General features: G+C 45.2%; 1 protein-coding gene across 5 annotated transcripts in view; it reads right to left on the reverse strand.

Moving 5' to 3' along the window:
- Positions 1-21,073, reverse strand: part of SORCS1 (sortilin related VPS10 domain containing receptor 1) — a 571,188-nt gene that overhangs the window by 340,403 nt on the left and 209,712 nt on the right. For all 5 annotated transcript variants that reach the window (XM_043926561.1, XM_043926559.1, XM_043926560.1 and 2 more), the window contains exon 2: positions 17,709-17,776. In XM_043926561.1, the coding sequence (XP_043782496.1) occupies positions 17,709-17,776 (68 nt within the window). The remainder of the gene's footprint in view (positions 1-17,708; positions 17,777-21,073) is intronic.

The following is a 21,073-nucleotide window of genomic DNA, read 5'->3' on the forward strand; positions in this document are numbered from 1 at the left end:
AAAATATTTTTCTAATTAACGCCACCTTCTCTTACCAGGTCCTTTTCACAGAGTCCCCTGGAAGCTAGATACAGTCTAAGTTTCATATTATAAAAAGTCACAATCCTCTAGATATTATTTCTTCAGTGTTCTTTAAGCTTTTAAACACGCTTGGATTGGGAGGGGGGAGGTCCTGCTATTCACTCTTTGACCTCCCCAAAGCCCCGGCTTCACTTTCTTTTCTGTTTGGCACAGATCCCCCCATCTACCACTCACGGCCCCTAACCATCTTGCTGTCCTGTCCTCCAACACCACTCCAGAAAAACACAACCAACTGCCTTTTTGAGGATGACCCCCGCTCACTGGAGTGAAAACAGCCACTCTGACCCCAGGCCGTGACCTCAGCTGGGGTCTCGGCATCACCCAGAGCTACCCCTGCTTTCCCTGGGTAGGCCTTCCTTGTGGCACCTTAGCAGCTGCTCCAAACCACCTGGCTTCCCTTCTTGCTGAAAGAGATGAGAAGCTCCCCTTCTGGCCCACCCCTCATCCACCCTGATCCATCATAGCTGGATCACTCGCCCCCCAACCACAGAAGCTCCAAATCCATATATTCTCTGCCGCTCAATCCTTGACCAGATTTACTCCCTCCTAAATTCTACATTTTTAATCTCTTTCCATGGATTCAACCCCCAAAAAACAGGGTTGTCCTCACTTAAGGAAAGGAAGATATTCCTTTAGTCTATGACCTCTTTTATATTTTTACATGTCTTCCTTTATGTCCCTTTAAAACTTCTTCCTTGAAAGAGTTGCCTCCATATCCTTTTCTCCTTCACTAAGATAAAGTGCTCAGGAGATATCAACAGAGCAGTTGTAAGTAGTAATAACCTCGCCACCCACTGAACTATCCAAGACTAAGGCAAGAAAATCATGTCTCTTCCTCTCACCTTCTCCCACATCCAAATGGCCCTATTCATTTTCACTTTAAAAGATTTATTGCAATCACTACCACTACCCACTTCCATACCTCATACTCCCTTCATGGCCTAAAATAAGTCAATCCCTTCTCAGCTCTTTTGATACCACTGACTGTTGTTCCCATGGTCACCAGTTTTGTTCTTTCCCAAGTGAAATTCTCAACATGGCACCAAGATTCATTTATTTTCCTAAAATTTACATTTCATCAAGTTTCTCCCTTGCCCCAAACCAAAAATGATACTTCAATGGCGATAAATATCAGAATAATTAGCACAGAAAAATATGAATTACCCACCTCTATTTTTCCAAAATCACCTCCAAACATCCTCTCCATACATAGAGTATATTCCAATCTTGCACACACAGAGTGTATTTCAATCTTGAACAGTTTCCTCAACATGCCAGACTATCATCACTTAAAGGTGCTTAGAATACAGTATATTCTCAGTAAATAAACAGCCCCCTTTACTAGTGTGATTCTTACTTGTTCCTCAAGATTCAAATCAGATATCCTTTCCCTTCCTCAACCCAGGTCATATTACAATACCTCTATTATGACATTTGATGCACTAATTTCTCACTTATTTATCTCCCACTGTGAATTCCTTAAGGGCAACAATAAAATCTTATTTGTATCTGGATTCACACAATTTACCATGGTTCTAGGCATGTATTTATTTACACATTCAATTAATTGAGAAATCTCATTTGAATGTCTATATGCCATGCACTTTCCTGGGCACTTGAAATACAATGGAAAGTAAGATAAACAGTGTTTCTGCCTTCAGGGAACTTATATTCTACTGGTGGCACTGGCCAATAAACAAGTGATAACTAGAATCAGGACATGCAGTAAATGAAATGAACAAAGAGCTATGGTAAAAAGAAACAAGAGTCTCCTTTTATTAGGTGGGCATCAATAACTTTTTAAAAATAACATGGTATTCAGGCTGAGACCTTAAAAAATGAGGACAAGCTAGTTGACTGAATATTGAGACTGTATGCTGGTGAAAGGTAAGAATTTAATTGTATCTTTTGACCTTCCTTGTACCCAGGGCTGAGCTCTAGACCCAAAGAACATCCACTGCCCCTATTTACTTACTTTTTAATGATAAGCTCAAGTTTTGACTTCAAAGGACAGGCCAAAGCATCAGGTGAGGAGGAAATTCCTTTGAGGGGTTATGAGGATATGGAAGCATTGGGTTCCTATTGGAATTGGATGGTGGTGACCTCAATCTCAAGGGACAACATGGATATTAGGATTCCATCATGTATTGTTCAATGGCAAGGTAGGAAAACCCAAACTGACATCCGTTAACCACTTTCTGAGTTTATAACCAGGCTTGATATTGGAATGCTGGTGGTTCTGCATTTGCTTTACTCTTTCCTAAGGTCATACTAATAAAATTACTACACCCTCAGGGCAATGATAGCTTTTGTGTGTATCTCATCTATTACTTACTAAAACGAGAAGTGGAGAACTCAGCATAGCCAATCACCGAGGCAAGTAAGAAGTGGAAACATGTAATCTGAGAGCAGACCCTCACAGAGATCTCAGGAAAGCCAACAGCTTCTCTGGGCAGAACTCAGCCAGATCCCTGTAGAAATATGAGGTATACAGGAAGATTTTGACAGAATCTCCAGTGTGCATGCCTAGTGTTCGATGGCTATTAGTGGATTCCCTGACTTGAATCTGTGCTCTTCACACGTGGCTCTGCCTGTGTTCTTATTCTTTGAGTGCAATGCAATGGTATTTCACAAAGTCATGCAGCACAATATTGAGAACAGTATTTCCTATACGGAAGGCTTGAGTTTAAAAATTTAGGATTAAATAAGTACACAACACAGACCTGACTTTCAGAGACCCTGAACCAATACTCACAATAATATTTCTAAGCAAAAAAAAAAAAAAAAAAAAAAAGACAACTTAATACATGCCCAGTTATATTTTAGGTGCCAAGTGAACAAAAATAAGTAAGAGACAGTCACAGTCTTTGAGTTTCCAGGCTAGTGTGGAAATAGATGAACATGGACAATAACGTGTGCATAACTTTGGCACTGCATCTGTCACACTTCTATGATCACCCACTGAGTGTCTGCCCTTCACTAGTTTTGAATTTCTGTAGGGAACAAACAATCTGTTATGCCTAGTGTCTGCCTAGCACAGTTTCCTGGCATAAAAAAAGGGGCTAGTAGATGTTTATTAAAACAAACCAAATAAATATATACCTGATAACCATTATAAGCCCAAGTATAAAATACACTCAGGATTACTGAGGAAGAAGCAATTACCTTTGCTTAGAAAGAGAGGAGAGGTGGAGACAGGGGTTCAAGAGTGTCACAGACCAATACACATATGAAAAGATACTTAGTGTTACTGGTAGTCATGGAAAATCCCTTTAAACACTGCAATCAAGACACCATTTTCACTAAACAGACAGCAAAATATTAAGTATAAAAAATAGCCAGTGCTGGTGACATTATAGGGAAATGTACAGTCTCTTGTTGCCTGTGGGTATATGAATTATCCCAACCATCTTGGAAAGTAATCTCAGGTATCTGTTAACATTATAAATGCATTAGGTTTTGATACAGCAATATCACCTTTAGGACTCTAGAGTAATTTACCGAGACAAAATTACCAGAATGTAAGAACATGTCTACAAACATGCTAACTGAAGCACTGTATATAATAAATAGGGCTTCCCCGATGGCTCCGATGGTAAAGAATCTGCCTGCAACGCAGGAGACCTGGGTTCGATCCCTGGATAGGGAAGATTCCCTGGAGAGGGGACTGGCTGCTCACTCCAATATTCTTGCCTGGAGAATTCCATGAACAGAGGAGCCTGGCAGGCTACAGTCCATGGGGTCACAAAGAGTTGGACACAATTGAGGGGCTAACACACACATATGTAATAGTAATATTGTAGAAATTAGAATAAAAATCAAATAAAAAGGCCATAGAGAAGTAGTATAGCTTGGAGTTAAGAGAGCATACTGAGGATCCAGCTCACACTCGCCAACTGCATGACCACTGGGCACATTACTTAATTTTTCTAAGCCTCAGTTCTCCCATCTATAAACCTGGGATACTAGTAATTCTCACTTTATAGTGTTTTTATGAAGATAAAAAAGCACCAAGAACACTTCTTGGCTCAAAAGAAGCACTATATAAGTTAATTAAGCATGCAATAGTTAAATTCAGTATACAACATCCGTACGAATTAATGCTTATAAACCTGACCCATTTTTCTTAATGCATTCATCTGGATGGACACTCATGACTCACTGTTAAGTGAAAATAACAGGTTGTCAGAGTCCTGTGAATAGTTACTCCTATTTGCTCAAACAAACAAAAAAGTGGTCCTGATATGTGTATATATCTCCTGGTATTTTTGAGTCTGCTCATAACGATGCGGACAGAATCACCCAAAATGCTTAGCATCACTGACCTCAGGGAAGCAGAATTTGTGTGGGAAGGAAAAGACTAACACTTCTTTTGCCTCTGACTCTGTGGTTCATTATAATGAGCATACATTCCTTTTGATTTCTTAAAAACAATAAGATTAAAAAATGAATTTGTAAGCCCAGGAATGACAAGTAGCTCTGTACGACACAAATATGTGGATGGGAATAGGAGTTATTAAGCTCAAAGGAGTCCAGACTCCAAGGCACCTCTTGATCTGGCTGGGGAGCCTGACTCTCTCCTGGGGGCCATTAGGCAGACACTAAACACGTGCAGCACAGGAATGATTAATCTCACTGGATTTGTGTAACACGAAGAGCCCTCTTACACAGAAATTTCACACTCTAGCTTTATTCTTTTTCTCTTTTTCAGGATGTATAGGGCGTGTGTGTGTGTGCACGCACGCATGCACACACTCTCAGTCATGTCCAACTCTTTGTGGATTGTAGCCCACCAGGCTCCTCCGTCCATGGAGTCCTGGAGTAGGTTGCCATTGGCAGCTTCCATTGCCCAGGGGCTTCCCTGGTAGCACAGAGGTAAAGAATCCGACTGCCAATGCAGGAGCCTCAAGAGACACAGGTTCAGTCCCTAGGTTGGGAAGATCTAGAGAAGGAAATGGCAATCCACTTCAGTACTCTTGCCTGGAAAATCCCATGGACAGAGGAGCCTGGTGGGCTATAGTCCATGAGGCCGCAAAGAGTTAGATCTGACTGAGCACACCCACGTATCCCTGCTCTACATCTTTGTATCTGTAACTGACTGAAAGCTGAATTGGGTGGCGAAACATCCTTCCAACCTGAGACTAACAACCTTTTCATGTCACTCTCTGCTTTTCCCCTGGAGGAGGAGTGGGAAGGAAGAGACTTCCAGCTAGTGGGAATTACCCGCAGGGTTGGCCGAAAGTCGGCGTCTTCAGGTCAGGTCCTGTCAGCCTGAACCCCTGGAGTTCTCCAGGAAATACTAGCTGCGGCCAACCCCACACAGAAGCTGCCTCAAAGCCCTCTGCAGCATTCTCTCCACAAAGATGTGATGGCGTCGCTTCTCTTGACAGTTGCTGTGTGTTAATACCCAAAGTGAAACAAAGCAACTCATGTGACGAGGAAACAGGACTGGCTCCCAGTGCCAAATCAAATGGCCTAACCCATTCTCCCCACGTTAACCTTCATCCCACAAAAGCAGGCACTGCTGCTTGAGTAGTCCGTAATTGTGGAGATCTTATCTTCATAAGCTTATGTTTCATGTGGATCTGAAAATAGGACAGCAATGAATTGAGAATCAGTCAGGCCAGGCAAGCTCTACAACAGATGCATGGTAGGCTGTGCATCCCTTTAAGAAAATACCTTTAGTCCCTTCACAACTGCCTGAGGCTTTCTCACCAGCTAAGCCTCTCAGTAGAGTGCTGATTACCCTGGCACAGGGGAAAAAGAAAGATTAATACATTTCTTCTCAGAAATACTGTATCTAGATTTTGACATTTTATTTATCTCAACCTTTAAGCTTATCTTGCTTCAATATGGTAAAACCACCAGCTCTACCAAGTCTCACAGCATAATCCCCTGGAAAGTGGAGAAGATCCTGAGGTGTAATTAATTGTTCTGGGGCAGATCATCCCCTTTGCCTCTCAGTTTGACTCCTAGAGTGAACCCCACACAAAACAAAACAAAATCAACAACCTGCTCCAGGATTAAGGTGTAATCAATGACAAGACCAACTGGGAGCCAAAGCTCATTAATTTGGAATAGTGGCATCTTGCTCTGTCAACCTAGGTTTGTTGATTCAGCAAGGTTGAAAACCCTAGAACACCAGTGCAAGGTCAGCTGCTTTTCGGCCTCTTTCCTATGCTAACACCCTGGAGGCATTTGCCACTTGCCCCTTTTGGACAACCCTGCTGGTAAAAGTTATAAAGAATACAGGCTTAGTCAGAAAGTCCATGTATCTGTTTGCTGATACAAACATTGACACAAATGTATCATTTCCCTGTTGCCCAGTATTTTTCTGGAATAGGGCAAATGCTACTCAAACTGTTATGATGCTTTGAAAACTCTGATTTTAAGAGATAGATAATAATCATATATGTATGTATGATTAAAATGTTGTTTGTTTAGGTATAGCAAGATCCACCCAAAGGCAGATCGGACTCTAGATGATCAGTAAGCAGTGAAATGAATGAAGTTTATTAACTAATGTGCCTGTAAGTGTGTGGGCTATTATTTACAAATTGTGTGACCTTGGCATACTGTAAAAATGAACTGGGAGGATGCAGTAATGCATGTCAAGCACTGATCATAGTGCCTGATACAACCTGAGTGCTCGATCAAAGTTAACTTTTATTATTGTTGTCATTATTTTCATTAGCAAAGTATCACTGCCGTTACCATGAAACCAGAAAGGTGTTGGGTTTAAGGACATAAAGTCTGGTTGAAAAGAGAAAATACAAGCAGGAGCAAAGTAAAGAAGCAACACTTATCTCATATCTTTATGCTAACACTTAACATTTGTATGACAGTTTGTCTATTTACATTAGATTAAACACATTCTGGGATCTGGCAGTTCCAGGTGCTGTTTAAGGACCTTTTTCAATATAATTACATAAGGCAGGTTACAGACAAGTACAGTTCTCTCTCATTTTAACTGTCCACAGAGCTTAGCCTCTCTAAACAACGAAGTCCTAGACGGCAAAGCCTATATGCTGTGGATCTATGTATTTACCCACCCTCCCTTTCCCAGACTAGAATACGAGGCCTAGAGGAGTTAATCAATTCATCTGTGTTGAATAAATGAGTGAGAAACAGAGCTGTATGTTCGTGACCATGCAGTAGAGATAAAATTGTAGTACTTACTAACCTGCTCATTATCTATGTGTTACGGCCTGAATTCAGTGCTGTGAGTGCCATGAGAATTTCTAAAATATGGTCTGTGCCCCTAGGAAACTCCCAGCTGTAGGCATAGGCAGGTTTTCTGAGAAGAAGGTACAAGCTTGTGCAGGAGAGAATAAGTCAACACTGAGCAGCCTAGTCTCCTTCAAGTAGGACTGAATTAGGAGCCACAGGCCCATGAGGACCTCATGTCCTGGTCCCCATCCTCTACCCATCCAGGCCTGTCCCTCTCCTATGTTAACATCCAGAAAAGGTTCCCTAAAGACCGAACATGGGCACCATGAACCACTCAAAAAATGCAGCCCTGAAATGCAATTGTGAAGTTTTCTAAATAATTTTTTCTTTCTCCTTTCCTCTTTTCTAAATTATATTTTAATTCAGGCATGCAGTCTCCTATAAAGTATTAAAATGAGCAATTGCAATAGAATAGAACATAGGCATATATGACATGAAGAACATGACAAAACATGCAGAACATGATAAGACATGTAAAACATGGCATATGAAGCAAATGATTACTTTGGGTATGTTAGAAAAGCAAACATATATAGGTATATACACATACATATTATATGTACATATGCATATATATGGGGTTCCCTGGTGGCTCAGCTAGTAAAGAATCCGCCTGCAATGCGGGAGACCTGGGTTTGATTCCTGGGTTGGGAAGATCCCCTGGAGAAGGGAAAGGCTACCCACCCCAGTATTTTGGCCTGGAGAATTCCATGGACTCTATAGTCAATGGAGTTGCCAAGAGTCAGAGACAACTGAGCTACTTTTACACATATGCATGTATATATACATGCATATATATATAGGTTTCCTAGGAGGTTCAGATGGTAAAAAATCTGCCTGCAATGCAGGAGACCCGAGTTTAATTCCTGGGTCAGAACAATCCCCTGGAGGAGGGCATGGCAACCCACTCCAGTATTCCTGCCTGGAGAATTCCATGGACAAAGGAGCCTGCAAAGAGTCAGACACAACTGTGTGACTAACACTTTACTTTTTCATGCATGTGTATATATGTGTATGTATGTATATGTGTGTTTTTATGAGTGTGTGTGTGTGTACACATATGTGTATATTCTCCAGTGAAATTGGTTCTAAGATGGAAAAGTAAGCAGGTCATTCTTTCCACACTTTCCCAAGCTAAAGCCCATGGAGTTTGCTCCCTTAGAAGGGAGGTCTGATACCACTGGAGTGAGATGTCATTTTTATTTCACTAACCTGATTCCTTAAGATCAGAAAAGAATAGTCCTCCTAGACTGGGGCATCAGTAATAGCGCCCCATCAGAGAGAGAGATGCATGCTGGATGTGTGCTTCTGCAGTGCAGGACAAGCTGTTCCTCATATCCCTCCAGAGTGCCCTTCCTAGGACTATTCAGAGTGAGAGTTATGGCTGCTCTGTCTCTATCCCATAGAGACAGAACTGCACATCTTTTAATTTTCTAATACGCCAACAACACTTTAGATGGCAGATGCACTACAGAGTAAAAGCTGGCTTTTATTTTCATTTATGCACATACATTAGAGAAATTGATCAAGGAAGTACAAGCTTACTCAGAGATGCTGACAAACAGGTACTGAATTTAAACAATACAGCAGGAGTCAGGCCCTTAATGTATTAAAGGACTGTACTTTTAGAGGCTCCTACCAAACCTCCTACACTTGAATTCAGTTACATAAATTTCCTTGGGACAGAAACTCTGCATAATTGACCTCTTCATTGGGAAAAGAGCTCACTAATTGAAATGCCTGTAAACAAATAAAATAACAGAATCTAGCCTTTTCTTTAGTATAGTAGAGCTCTCCTGGAGCATAGGACAATTTATTTGGAGCTTCTTATAGTGTCAAGTCTAATAAAAAATAGGCATCTAGTGAAAATGAAATTTAATGAAAAACCTTGTGGGGCCTGGTACATTGTTTTGGGGTGTCAATTCAAACCATGGATGAGGGGTATCTCCTCACGGCCGCCCCTCCTGACCTTGAACGTGGAGTAGCTCCTCTTGGCCCTCCTGCAACCGCGCAGCCGCCGCTCCTTGGACACTCCCCTCGTCCAAGGTAAGGAGCAATCAGCTGCGCTTTGCAGGACCAGCCATGAAGACATACCCCACGTCCAAGGTAAGAGAAACCCAAGTAAGATGGTAGGTGTTGCAAGAGGGCATCAGAGGGCAGATGCACTGAAACCATAATCACAGAAAACTAGCCAATTTGATCACAAGGACCACAGCCTTGTCTAACTCAATGAAACTAAGCCATGCCGTGTGGGGCCACCCAAGATGGACGGGTCATGGTGGAGAGGTCTGACAGAACGTGGTCCACTAGAGAAGGGAATGGCAAACCACTTCAGTATTCTTGCCTTGAGAACCCCATGAAGAGCATGAAAAGGCAAAATGATAGGATACTGAAAGAGGAGCTCCCCAGGTTGGTGGTTGCCCAATATGATACTGGAGATCAGTGGAGAAATAACTCCAGGAAGAGAGAAGGAATGGATCCAAAGCAAAAACAATACCCAGTTGTGGATGTGACTGGTGATAAAAGCAACGTCCAATGCTGTAAAGAGCAATATTGCATAAGAACCTGGAATGTTCAGTCCATGAATCAAGGCAAATTGGAAGTGGACACACAGGAGATGGTAAGAGTGAACATCAACATTCTAGGAATCAGCGAACTAAAATGAACTGGAATGTGTGAATTTAACTCAGATGATCATTATATCTACTACTGTGGGCAGGAATCCCTTAGAAGAAATGGAGTAGCCATCATGGTCAACAAAAGAGTCTGAAATGCAGTACTTGGATGCAATCTCAAAAACGACCAAATGATCTATGTTCGTTTCCAAGGCAAAGCATTCAATATCACGATAATCCAAGCCTATGCCCCAACCAGTAATGCTGAAGAAGCTGAAGTTAAACGGTTCTATGAAGACCTACAAGACCTTTTATAGCTAACACCCAAAAAGGATGTCCTTTTCATTATAGGGGACGAGAATGCAAAAGTAGGAAGTCAAGAATCACCTGGACTAACAGGCAAACTTGGCCTTGGAGTACAGAATGAAGCAGGGCAAAGGCTAATAGAGTTTTGCCAAGAGAACACACTGGTCATAGCAAACACCCTCTTCTAACAACACAAGAGACAACTCTACACATGGACATCACCAGATGGTCAACACCAAAATCAGATTGATTATATTCTTTGCAGCCAAAGATGGAGAAGCTCTATACAGTCAGCAAAAACAAAACCGGGAGCTGACTGTGGCTCAGATCATAAACTCTTTATTGTCAAATTCAGACTTAAATTGAAGAAAGTCGGGAAAACCACTAGACCATCCAGGTATGACCTAAACCAAATCGTTTATGATTATACAGTGGAAGTGAGAAATAGATTTAAGGGACTAGATCTGATAAGACAGATTGCCTGATGAACTATGGATGGAGGTTCGTGACATTGTACAGGAGACAGGGATTAAACCATCCCCATGGAAAAGAAATGCAAAAAAGCGAAATGGCTGTCTGAGGAGACCTTACAAATAGCTGTCAAAAGAAGAGAAGTGAAAAGCAAAGGAGAAAAGGAAAGATATTCCCATTTGAATGCAGAGTTACCAAGAATAGCAAGGAGATATAAGAAAACCATCCTCAGCGATCAATGCAAAGAAACAGAGGAAAACAACAGAATAGGAAAGACTAGAGATCTCTTCAAGAAAATTAGAGATATCAAGGGAACATTTCATGCAAAGATGGGTTCAATAAAAGACAGAAATGGTATGGACCTAACAGAAGCAGGGATATTAAGAAGAGGTGGCAAGAATACACAGAAGAACAGTACAGAAAAGATCTTCATGACCCAGATAATCATGATGGTGTGATCACTCAGCTAGAGCCAGATATCCTAGAATGTGAAGTCAAGTGGGCCTTAGAAAGCATCACTATGAACAAAGCTAGTGGAGGTGATGGAATTCCAGTTGAGCTATTTCAAATCCTGAAAGATGATGCTGTGAAAGTGCTACACTCAATACGCCAGCAAATTGGGAAAACTCAGCAGTGTCCACAGGACTGGAAAAGGTCAGTTTTCATTCCAATCCCAAAGAAAGGCAATCCCAAAGAATTCTCAAACTACCTCACAATTGCACTCATCTCACACACTAGTAAAGGAATGCTCAAAATTCTCCAAGCCAGGCTTCAGCAATACGTGAACTGTGAACTTCCAGATGTTCAAGCTGGTTTTAGAAAAGGCAGAGGAACCAGAGATCAAATTGCCAACATCTGCTGTATCATTGAAAAAGCAAGAGAGTTCCAGAAAAACATCTATTTCTGCTTTATTGAATATGCCAAAGCCTTTGACTGTGTGGATCACAATAAACTGTGGAAAATTCTGAAACAGATGGGGATACAAGACCACCTGACCTGCCTCTTGAGAAATCTGTATGCAGGTCAGGAAGCAACAGTTAGACTGGACATGGAACAACAGACTGGTTCCAAATAGGAAAAGGAGTATGTCAAGGCTGTATATTGTCACCCTGCTTATTTAACTTATATGCAGAGTGAAAGGTCGGGCATATTGAGACATGCCCCGGAAAAGTGCCGCAAGGCAAATTCCGGAGGCTGGCTAAACTTCCGGGGACCGACCCCCTGCAGCCTGGTCCAATCAGGTACCGACCCGGAGCCCTCGGACACTGACCGCCGCTGTAGCCTGCGCTGTCTTCCTTATATGAAAAGACCTGGCTTGGACGCCGGCCCTGGCTATAAAACCCCTCCCCACCCCCTCATACCTCGCAGACTCCCTTTGTCTCCTCACTCACCCGCCCCCGGGAGTTCTGCCCGAGAGTAGACCTCAATAAAGGCCTTTACCACCGGTCCTTAGAGGCGGCTTTTTCCCTCCCGCGGTGTTTTCTAACATCTGGCGCCCCAACGTGAGGCCCGAGGTGAGGGCCCCCGGCACTCGCCGTTGAGGCCCCCTCGAGCTCTACCGCCGCGGAAGCCTCGGACCCAGGCAGCTGACCAACCCCCCGGACGGCAGGACCCCCGGACGGCAGGATACGGAGTAAGTCCCTTCGGCTTTGGGGCCTGCACTCCCTGGCGACCACCTCCTAGGGCCCCGTAACAGGTGCGCACTTACTGGGCCCTCCCGGTCACCAGCTGGTGGGGAGACGTCCCCAGCGGCTGAGTAGACCTCCGGCTTCGGCCTTTCCGGGTCCCTGCGGTCATGAGGAAGACGTTCCCCGCGACTACACAGACCTCCGGCTCCCCTTGACTCGTCCGAAGACGTTCGGACAGCGGGGGTTGCCTCCACGCCCCGTGATAGCCATGGGATCGACAGCCTCCAAACCCGATCCCCAATACTCCACCCCCTTAGAGTGCCTGCTGGCTAACCTGCGGAACTCTAAGACTAAAGGGAGATATCCGTCCCAAGCAGCTCACTTTTCTGTGTTCACAGGTCTGGCCTCAGTATTCCCTAGATAATGGCTCACAATGGCCAGCCACAGGGACACTAGACTTTGACGTCCTCCGTGATTTAGATAATTACTGCCGGAGAACGGGAAAATGGTCTGAGGTCCCCTATGTTCAGGCCTTTTGGGCGTTGCGCTCTCGCCCCTCCCCTTCCTCTCCGGTTCCTAGCCCCTCCCCCTCCACTCTGGCCCCTCCTGTCCCCTCCCCCTCTAAACCTACTCCAGCCTCTTTTGCTCCTGTTCCCGCCCCTGAGGCTTCACCGCAGGCCTCAGATCCTCCGGCCCTTAACCCTATCTTGTATCCTCCCCTTCCCCCCGTCACTCCCTTCTCGTCTCCGGTTAGCTCCCACACTCGCTCCCATAGCAACCCTCCAGGGGCCTCCCCTCCCCCTCCCCCAGCCCCGCTACTCCCTCTGCGGCAAGTAGCCGGAGCCGATGGCCTGGCCCAGGTCCACGTCCCCTTCTCTCTCCAGGACTTAGCACAGATTGAGGCCAAGCTGGGATCCTTTTCCTCCAACCCCACTCAGTACATTAAGCAGTTTACTGGTCTGACCCGCGCCTACGCCTTAACATGGCAGGACATATATGTCATCCTGGGATCTACCACCCCCCCCCGAAGAGAGGCAGGCCATTTGGATGGCAGCCAGGGCTCAGGCCGACCAGCGGCACAGTGCCCACCCCTCCCCCGAGCGCCCCCCGGGAGCTCAGGCAGTTCCTGACACCAACCCTGATTGGAACTACCAGGAAGCGGGTGGCGGCCAGCTGCGGGTACGCTATATGATAGAGTGTATCCTCGATGGGATGGAAACGTCCTCTCATAAGGTAGTAAACCTCCTCAAACTAGATGAGGTGACTCAGGGGCCCGACAAAAACCCAGCCATGTTTCTTAATCGGCTGACTGAGGCCCTTGTTCAATACACCAGACTGTCCCCTGAGTCCTTCATTGGGGCAGCTACCTTGGCCAATCATTTTATCTCCCAATCCGCACCTGACATCCGAAAAAAACTGGCCAAGGCCGAGGACGGCCCTCAGACCCCCATTCGAGACCTGGTAAAAATGGCCTTTAACGTTTACAACGCCTGTGAAGAAACTGCTGAGGCCAGCCGAAAGGCAAGGCTCAAACAAAAGGCCGAATTTCAGGCAAGCCTCCTAAACCAACAAACCCAGGCCTTGGTAGCGGCCCTGTGGCTGGCGGCGGGCTCGGGGTCCCAAAACCCCCCTCCGGGGGCCTGCTTCAAGTGCAGCCAAGAAGGACACTGGGCCAAGATGTGCCCCAATCCGCGGCCTCCTTCCAAGCCGTGCCCGTTGTGCAGACAGCAAGGACACTGGGCTAGTGACTGTCCCCAGGCCTCTCGGGCCCCGACCTCTAGGGGCCGGGGACCAGAGCGCCCCAGGGAGACCTGCCCTCCTCCGGCCTTCGAGCTGCTGAGCTTCGACGATGGCTGACGTCGCCCAGACTCGGGAACCCCGATAACCCAAGCCAAGCCCAGGGTAACACTCCAGGTAACGGGTAAGTCTGGTTAATGCGGGGGTTACCTATTCGGTCCTTCCCTCTTTTGGGGACACTTTACGTCCTTCCCAGGTTTCGGTTATGGGCATTGACGGCCAACCCTCATGTCCGCTCCAAACCCAACCCACCCTGTCAATTAGATTCCTGCCTATTTGCCCACTCCTTTCTGGTCATCCCCTCCTGCCCTACTCCTCTCTTAAAAAAAAGAAATATACTCTCACAGATCTCCCAGCAGGTGGCTACGGCCCTGGACATCGACTGGCATCTCCACATCCCCTATCGGCCCCAACCGTCAGGCCTGGAACAAAGGTGCAGACAGCTCCAAGAAAGCCCCCTCTGGACCGGACTCAATGGGTCCAAAAAAAATAGCACAGGCTGCGACCGGACGGGCCATGCTCCTAACAGCTTACACTCAACTCAATCAAGAAGACATGGACCCACTTCACAATCCTGCATAAGCTGACCTTTCGTACCGGCTGGCCCCTACCCCTCGCCACCCCCGTTCAGCAGGAAATAGCCAGAGAGAACCGGCGCCCCTTGTCCTATAACAAAAAGGCCGGGTTAGAAAACGCCGCGGGAGGGAAAAAGCCGCCTCTAAGGACCGGTGGTAAAGGCCTTTATTGAGCGGTCGCTCTTGGGCAGAACTCCCGGGGGCGGGTGAGTGAGGAGACAAAGGGAATCTGCGAGGTATGAGGGGGTGGGGAGGGGTTTTATAGCCAGGGCCGGCGTCCAAGCCAGGTCTTTTCATATAAGGAAGACAGCGCAGGCTACAGCGGCGGTCAGTGTCCGAGGGCTCCGGGTCGGTACCTGATTGGACCAGGCTGCAGGGGGTCGGTCCCCGGAAGTTTAGCCAGCCTCCGGAATTTGCCTTGCGGCACTTTTCCGGGGCATGTCTCAATATGCCCGACCTTTCACAGAGTACATCATGAGAAACGCTGGGCTGGAAGAAGCACAAGCTGGAATCAAGGTTGCCGGGAGAAATATCAATAACCTCAGATACACAGACGACACCACCCTTATGACTGAAAGTGAAGAAGAACTAAAGAGCTTCTTGACGAAAGTGAAAGAGGAGAGTAAAAAAGTTGGCTTAAAGCTCAACATTCAGAAAACTAAGATCATGGCATCTGGTCCCATCACTTCATGGCAAATAGATGGGGAAATAGCACAAACAGTGTCAGACTTTATCTTTTGGGCCTCCAAAATCACTGCAGGTGGTGACTGCAGCCATGAATTAAAAGACACTTCCTCCTTGGAAGGAAAGTTATGACCAACCTAGATAGCATATTAAAAAGCAGAGACATTACTTTGCCAACAAAGGTCTGTCTAGTCAAGGCTATGGTTTTTCCAATGGTCATGTATGGAGGTGAGAGTTGGACTGTGACGAAAGCTGAGCGCCGAAGATTTGAACTGTTGTGTTGGAGAAGACTCTTGAGAGTCCCTTGGACTATAAGGAGATCCAGCCTGTCCATCCTAAAGGAGATCAGTCCTGGGTGTTCATTGGAAGGACTGATGCTGAAGCTGAAATTCCAATATTTTGGCCACCTGCTGCGAAGAGCTGACTCATTGGAAAAGACCCTGACGCTGGGAGGGATTGGGGGCAGTAGGAGAAGGTGACGACAGAGGATGAGATGGCTGGATGGCATCACCGACTCAATGGACATGAGTTTGAGTAAACTCCGGGAGTTGGTGATGGACAGGGAGGCCTGGCGTGCTGCGATTCATGGGGTCGCACAGTGTCGGACACAACTGAGCAACTGAACTGAACTGAACTGAATCCATGAGCCTCCTCTTGTATGACCACCACATTCCCCAACAGAGGCAGGCCCTGGAACCAAAGTGCTACCATGAAAATCAGCTTTCCCCCTCCAGCCACTGTTGAGTGTACTGGGAGCAGGGGGAACGGCTGAGAAGCAGGGTGACTGGAGTCTTCCTTCCTAGACCTTAGCATTGAGACTCAGAACCAGCAGCCAGTCTCTCCTGGTCTTGCTAACTGACAGTTAATGCAACTTCCCACTGATCTTATGTGGTCACTACTAACTTCGGTCTGTCCACAGACCACTCCTGCCTTTCTGTGTGTGCATGTGCGTGAAAGAGTGCATGTGTCTCTGTGTGAATATCATCTCCGAAGTCTGGCTCCATCCTCTCAGGCTCAGGGATCATCATGTGATCCTGGCCTGGCCAATCAGAGGAGGCTCTCTCCTAGACTTCAGGGACTAGTTCGGGTTTGAGCACATGGCACGGGCTACTGGAGAAGAGCCACACAGGAATGAGATAAATCAAGCAGATTTTTTTAAGCAACAAAATGAAACAAGAGAATGTATAGTTTTCAAGAATAAAGCAGGACAGAATAACTGTCTGGGTATCTGAGGACTTCCTTTGGTGCCAAATCCAGTGAGTCAGTCTGCCCTCTTAAAGGATTTGTTCATCCATTTGAAAAATCACTCACTGTACACTCTATACATATGGCCCAGTAGTGTGAATCCCAGAAATAAACGCGTGCATGTGTGTGTACACACCTCTGTGCCGCAGAACCACACAAAAGCAGCTGTGAATGTGTCGCCCTGGGAGCCTGCCTGGGTTCTTCAGACCTTGAGTTACACTGATCCCCTCTGCAAAGACATCCTTCTTCTTTCGTTTCCACCCCAATAAGCTCACGATCGGTGAGAACCATGGGAACCAACACCCATAAAGACAAGCTAATGAACACTTTAGCAAAAAGATCTGTGACCAAAAGAAGAGGTCTATAAAAAGAAAGGATCCGCCCAGCGGATGTCAACCATCCAGAATCTCAGGTTGACATCCGCCGGGTGGATTCTTTCTTTTTGAAGTAAGCCAGAAAGATAAACACCAATACAGTATACTAACACATATGTATGGAATTTAGAAAGATGGTAACGATTACCCTATATGCAAGACAGAAAAAGAGACACAGATGTATAGAACAGACTTTTGGACTCTATGGGAGAAGGCGAGGGTGGGATGATCTGAGGGAACAGCATTGAAACATGTATACTATCAAGTGTGAAACAGATCACCAGCCCAGGTTGGATGCATGAGACAAGTGCTCGGAGCTGGTGCACTGGGATGACCCAGAGGGATGGGATGGGGAGGGAGGTGGGAGGGGGGAGTTCAGGATGGGGAACACATGTAAATCCATGGCTGATTCATGTCAATGTATGGCAAAAACCACTACAATATTGTAAAGTAATTAGCCTCCAACTAATAAAAATAAATGGAAAAAAAAAACTTAAAAAAAATAAGGATCCGGGCTTCCTAGTTAAAAAAACAAAAACCAAAAAACCCTACCCGTGGTTAAGGAAAACAGAGAGCAGAGAGAGAAGAAAGGGTATATATAACCAGAAACCTTCTCACTAGGAAACAGGGGTGAGGAGGGAGCAGCCTGGCCGAGGGCATCATGCTTAAATAACACAGTAACTATTAGCTCCATTTCCTTACCTCCAAAGCGAGCTCTCCGTGATGCTCCCCAGGTTATAGTCATACAGCTTTGTCAAAATGAGAATCACCTGAAGGCAAAAGAAGACATCACGGTTAGTTTCAAACAATTACAGTTTCATAGAACTGAAATGGCCCAAGGGAGGGCTTAGAATTCCTTTAACGGTCGCTTAACATAATTGAATGAATTGTTGCAGCATCCAGTTACACTGATTGGGGAAGGGTTTACCAGGGCCTGGGCTTCCCTTGTGGCTCAGCTGGTAAAGAATCCGCCTGCAATGCGGAAGACCTGGGTTCAATCCCTGAGTTGGGAAGATCCCCTGGAGAAGGGAAAGGGTACCCACTCCAGTATTCTGGCCTAGAGAATTCCATGGACTGTATAGTCTATGGAGTTGCAAAGAGTCGGACACAACTGAGTGACTTCACTTGCCAGAGCCTTCGCTTAAACAGCTAAAACTGGACCCCGGGCCCTAGAGCTTAGAGAATTTAGGGAGCTCTTTATAAGAAACAAAATACAAAGTCACGAGTTCCAATCTGCACATCCTGGGAAAGGGCCTATGCAATTAACACTGAAACTTAAGCTTCATTTGCTTCTCGGCAAATCTTCCTATAATTTTAACTTGTTGCTTTTCTTCAACCTCACTCAGAGGAACTAAAATTATTTAGCTCATTCTTTCAGAATTCAACACCTATGAAGCATTTACTAGGAGCCCAGAATTTTGCCTGACGCCAGAAAAGAACATAAATACAGATAAGGCCTGGTGGCCTAGGACCCACCAGAACTCATGCCCATCATGGCAGCATCAGAAAGCAGCTGCCTTTCTTGCCTGCAGCCCTGACCTAGCTCCTCCTGGTTAAGTGAAGCATAGGAGTGCCATGACACTGGGGAAGATTCACCAGAGCAGTGTGTTTCTAACCATGGATGGTCTCAGCCCTTATTTGCTCTCCTTACATAATGAAAAGAGCCTAATAGCTCTGCCTTGTTTGCTGTTAAGGTTCGTATTTCTCTCTTGATAGTCATAACTTAGAACATTCGGCCCAGTTCTGCTGTTTCCAACTCAGCATAAAAATGTTGACTTTGATTTTTTGGATTTCCTCTGAAGGCCAAGGGATCAGTTGTAGCCACAGTGAGCACAGAATGGCCTAACCTTGAATTCCAAGCCAGCAAGCTGCCAAGGAGCTGCTGAATCCTTCATGGTTCTACTCTGCTAGCACAAGGCTTGCTTTACTGACGATAAAGGCGCCGGCGAGTGGATTCTGATCACTTCTTTCACAGCAAGAGAACTGGAACTCCATGCCTTAGGTTTGTTCCAACTTCAAGGGGATGAAGGACCACAGTCACCCCAAAACAGGCACAAATCTGAGAACCTGAGCTCCAAGGCCACCCCTCTCTTTAACCACTGCACAGACTTCCTTCAAGGATCTGTTCAAAACTGACTTTCTTAGCAAAACGTGAGCATGTGTGAGGTGCTAGGTGCCCTATGGGCATGTCAGATGGCAGGCCTGCGGTGGGGGCATATGCTTAACAGATCCGTGTGCCAATTAAGTTGCTCTAAGTGCTAAATTTCAATCACCGCCATCCCAGGGATGCTGATCAGTGACAGCGGGGTGGCTGTTTGTTTGAAGACACAGAGAGATGTCGTTGCTCTACCTCGGTATGATTTTGCCGAACAGACCTATAAATCCCCCACCAAGAAAATGGGGGTGTGGGCATAAAGCGTTTCTCGGTAGTTGCTCTCTTGATACAAGATGGCAGTAAACTAAATAATGAAGTTCAGCCGGCCACAAACTGCATTTCCCATCCATCTGATGAGGGAAGCCACTGGAGCCCCAGAGAAGGAACCTTTTTAACCCAGCATCTAACAGTGTGGAACTGCTCACACGCGCACGCAGAAGCTGTTTAAGCAATTCACAGGCAGGCGGGCAGGGACGTAAAAATCCACTCCCTGATTCTTCTTGCTGGGCTAGTAAAATGAAAACGCCAGTGATACACTCAGGCAGCTTGTCAATACTGCACCAGATGAGGCGTTCTTTATGGCATTTCAAAGCATATCTGCTTGAATCAATCTAATCTTTCGTTTTCAGAATGAAAGCAAGAAAGGAGAACTGCTAACCTTTAGTTATGTTTTCAATCGATTATTTGAAATCTCTTTTCCCCTCTATTTTTCCCCTTTTCTATCTATGTGCATTATTTACCACCTTACTCCTGGATGGTGATATGTCATTATATAAGACTGATTTGTTGTTGTTTGTTTTCCTGTTCTGGTTAATTACCAACACTGTTTTATAGAATGAGCAGCTGTTAAAGGGCCACAGCCAAAACTACCACCATTAGATGAGTAAAAGAGGTTAACACAATCGTCCATCTATTCCGGTTTATTGTCTATCATTTCTGTGTATTTTTCAAACAAAACAAAAAACGCTGAAACCTATTAATCAAGTAAAACATATGTACTTAAAATATATATATAAAAGGTCATTGACTTTTATTCATTTGGTAAATGATTTTAATGTAAAGATTTAATTCCAAGTTCCAGTGTATAGCATTTAATTATAAATTCTAGTCAATGAGATCAAGGCTGATTTGATAAATATTGGGTTTGACCAAAAAGTTTGGGTTTTTCCTGTAATATCACACAAAATGGAATATCTATGAGTATCTAGTTTCCACCCCCGCCCCCTGCAGGATCTTGTTCTTATGATACAGTACCAAAACAGCCCTGATTCAAAGCAATAAGTGGTGACCATATGGTAATATCTTTTTTAGGTTCCTCTTTAAATCTTAGAATACTTTCTTTAATAGCTTGATATAAATATCTATGGCCAGACAGCCTATACGTACATTGCCCCAGGACCTCAGTGCCCAGTTGCTCCTGGGAATTTGCAGAGTGGCCTGTCCGAGGATTACAGTCTAAGAGCTGCTGGTACCACAGTCATCTGGGCTGTTCTTTTGCTGAGGCTCCTTCCTTGCTCTATCCATTACTGATAAAACTTCTGGTGGGGGGAAGGTGGATCTCCATACTTATAAAGAGGATGCTGAAGCATTCACCAAGCTGCTGTTTTCAAAGCACTCATTCCCTGGAGAATGAGAAGGCACTAGAAACTGTGCCAGGCTCTGGGCAGGGATAAATGGGGGTCTTCAAGGGGGTGGAGCCTTTTCTGTGGCTTCCTCCCCAGCACTGAGCCAAATGTGCAAGTCCATTATACAAAAAGGCAGCGTATTCGCACATAACCTATGAACACTCTCTCATGTACTTTAAATCATCTCTAGATTATAATTATATTATGTCTAATACAATGTAAATGCTATGTAAATAGTCATGATCATGTTGCAAATTCAGTGAAAGTGAAAGTTGCTCAGTCATGTC

Source organism: Cervus elaphus, chromosome 15 (genome assembly GCF_910594005.1).
Source record: "Cervus elaphus chromosome 15, mCerEla1.1, whole genome shotgun sequence".
NCBI lineage: Eukaryota > Metazoa > Chordata > Mammalia > Artiodactyla > Cervidae > Cervus > Cervus elaphus.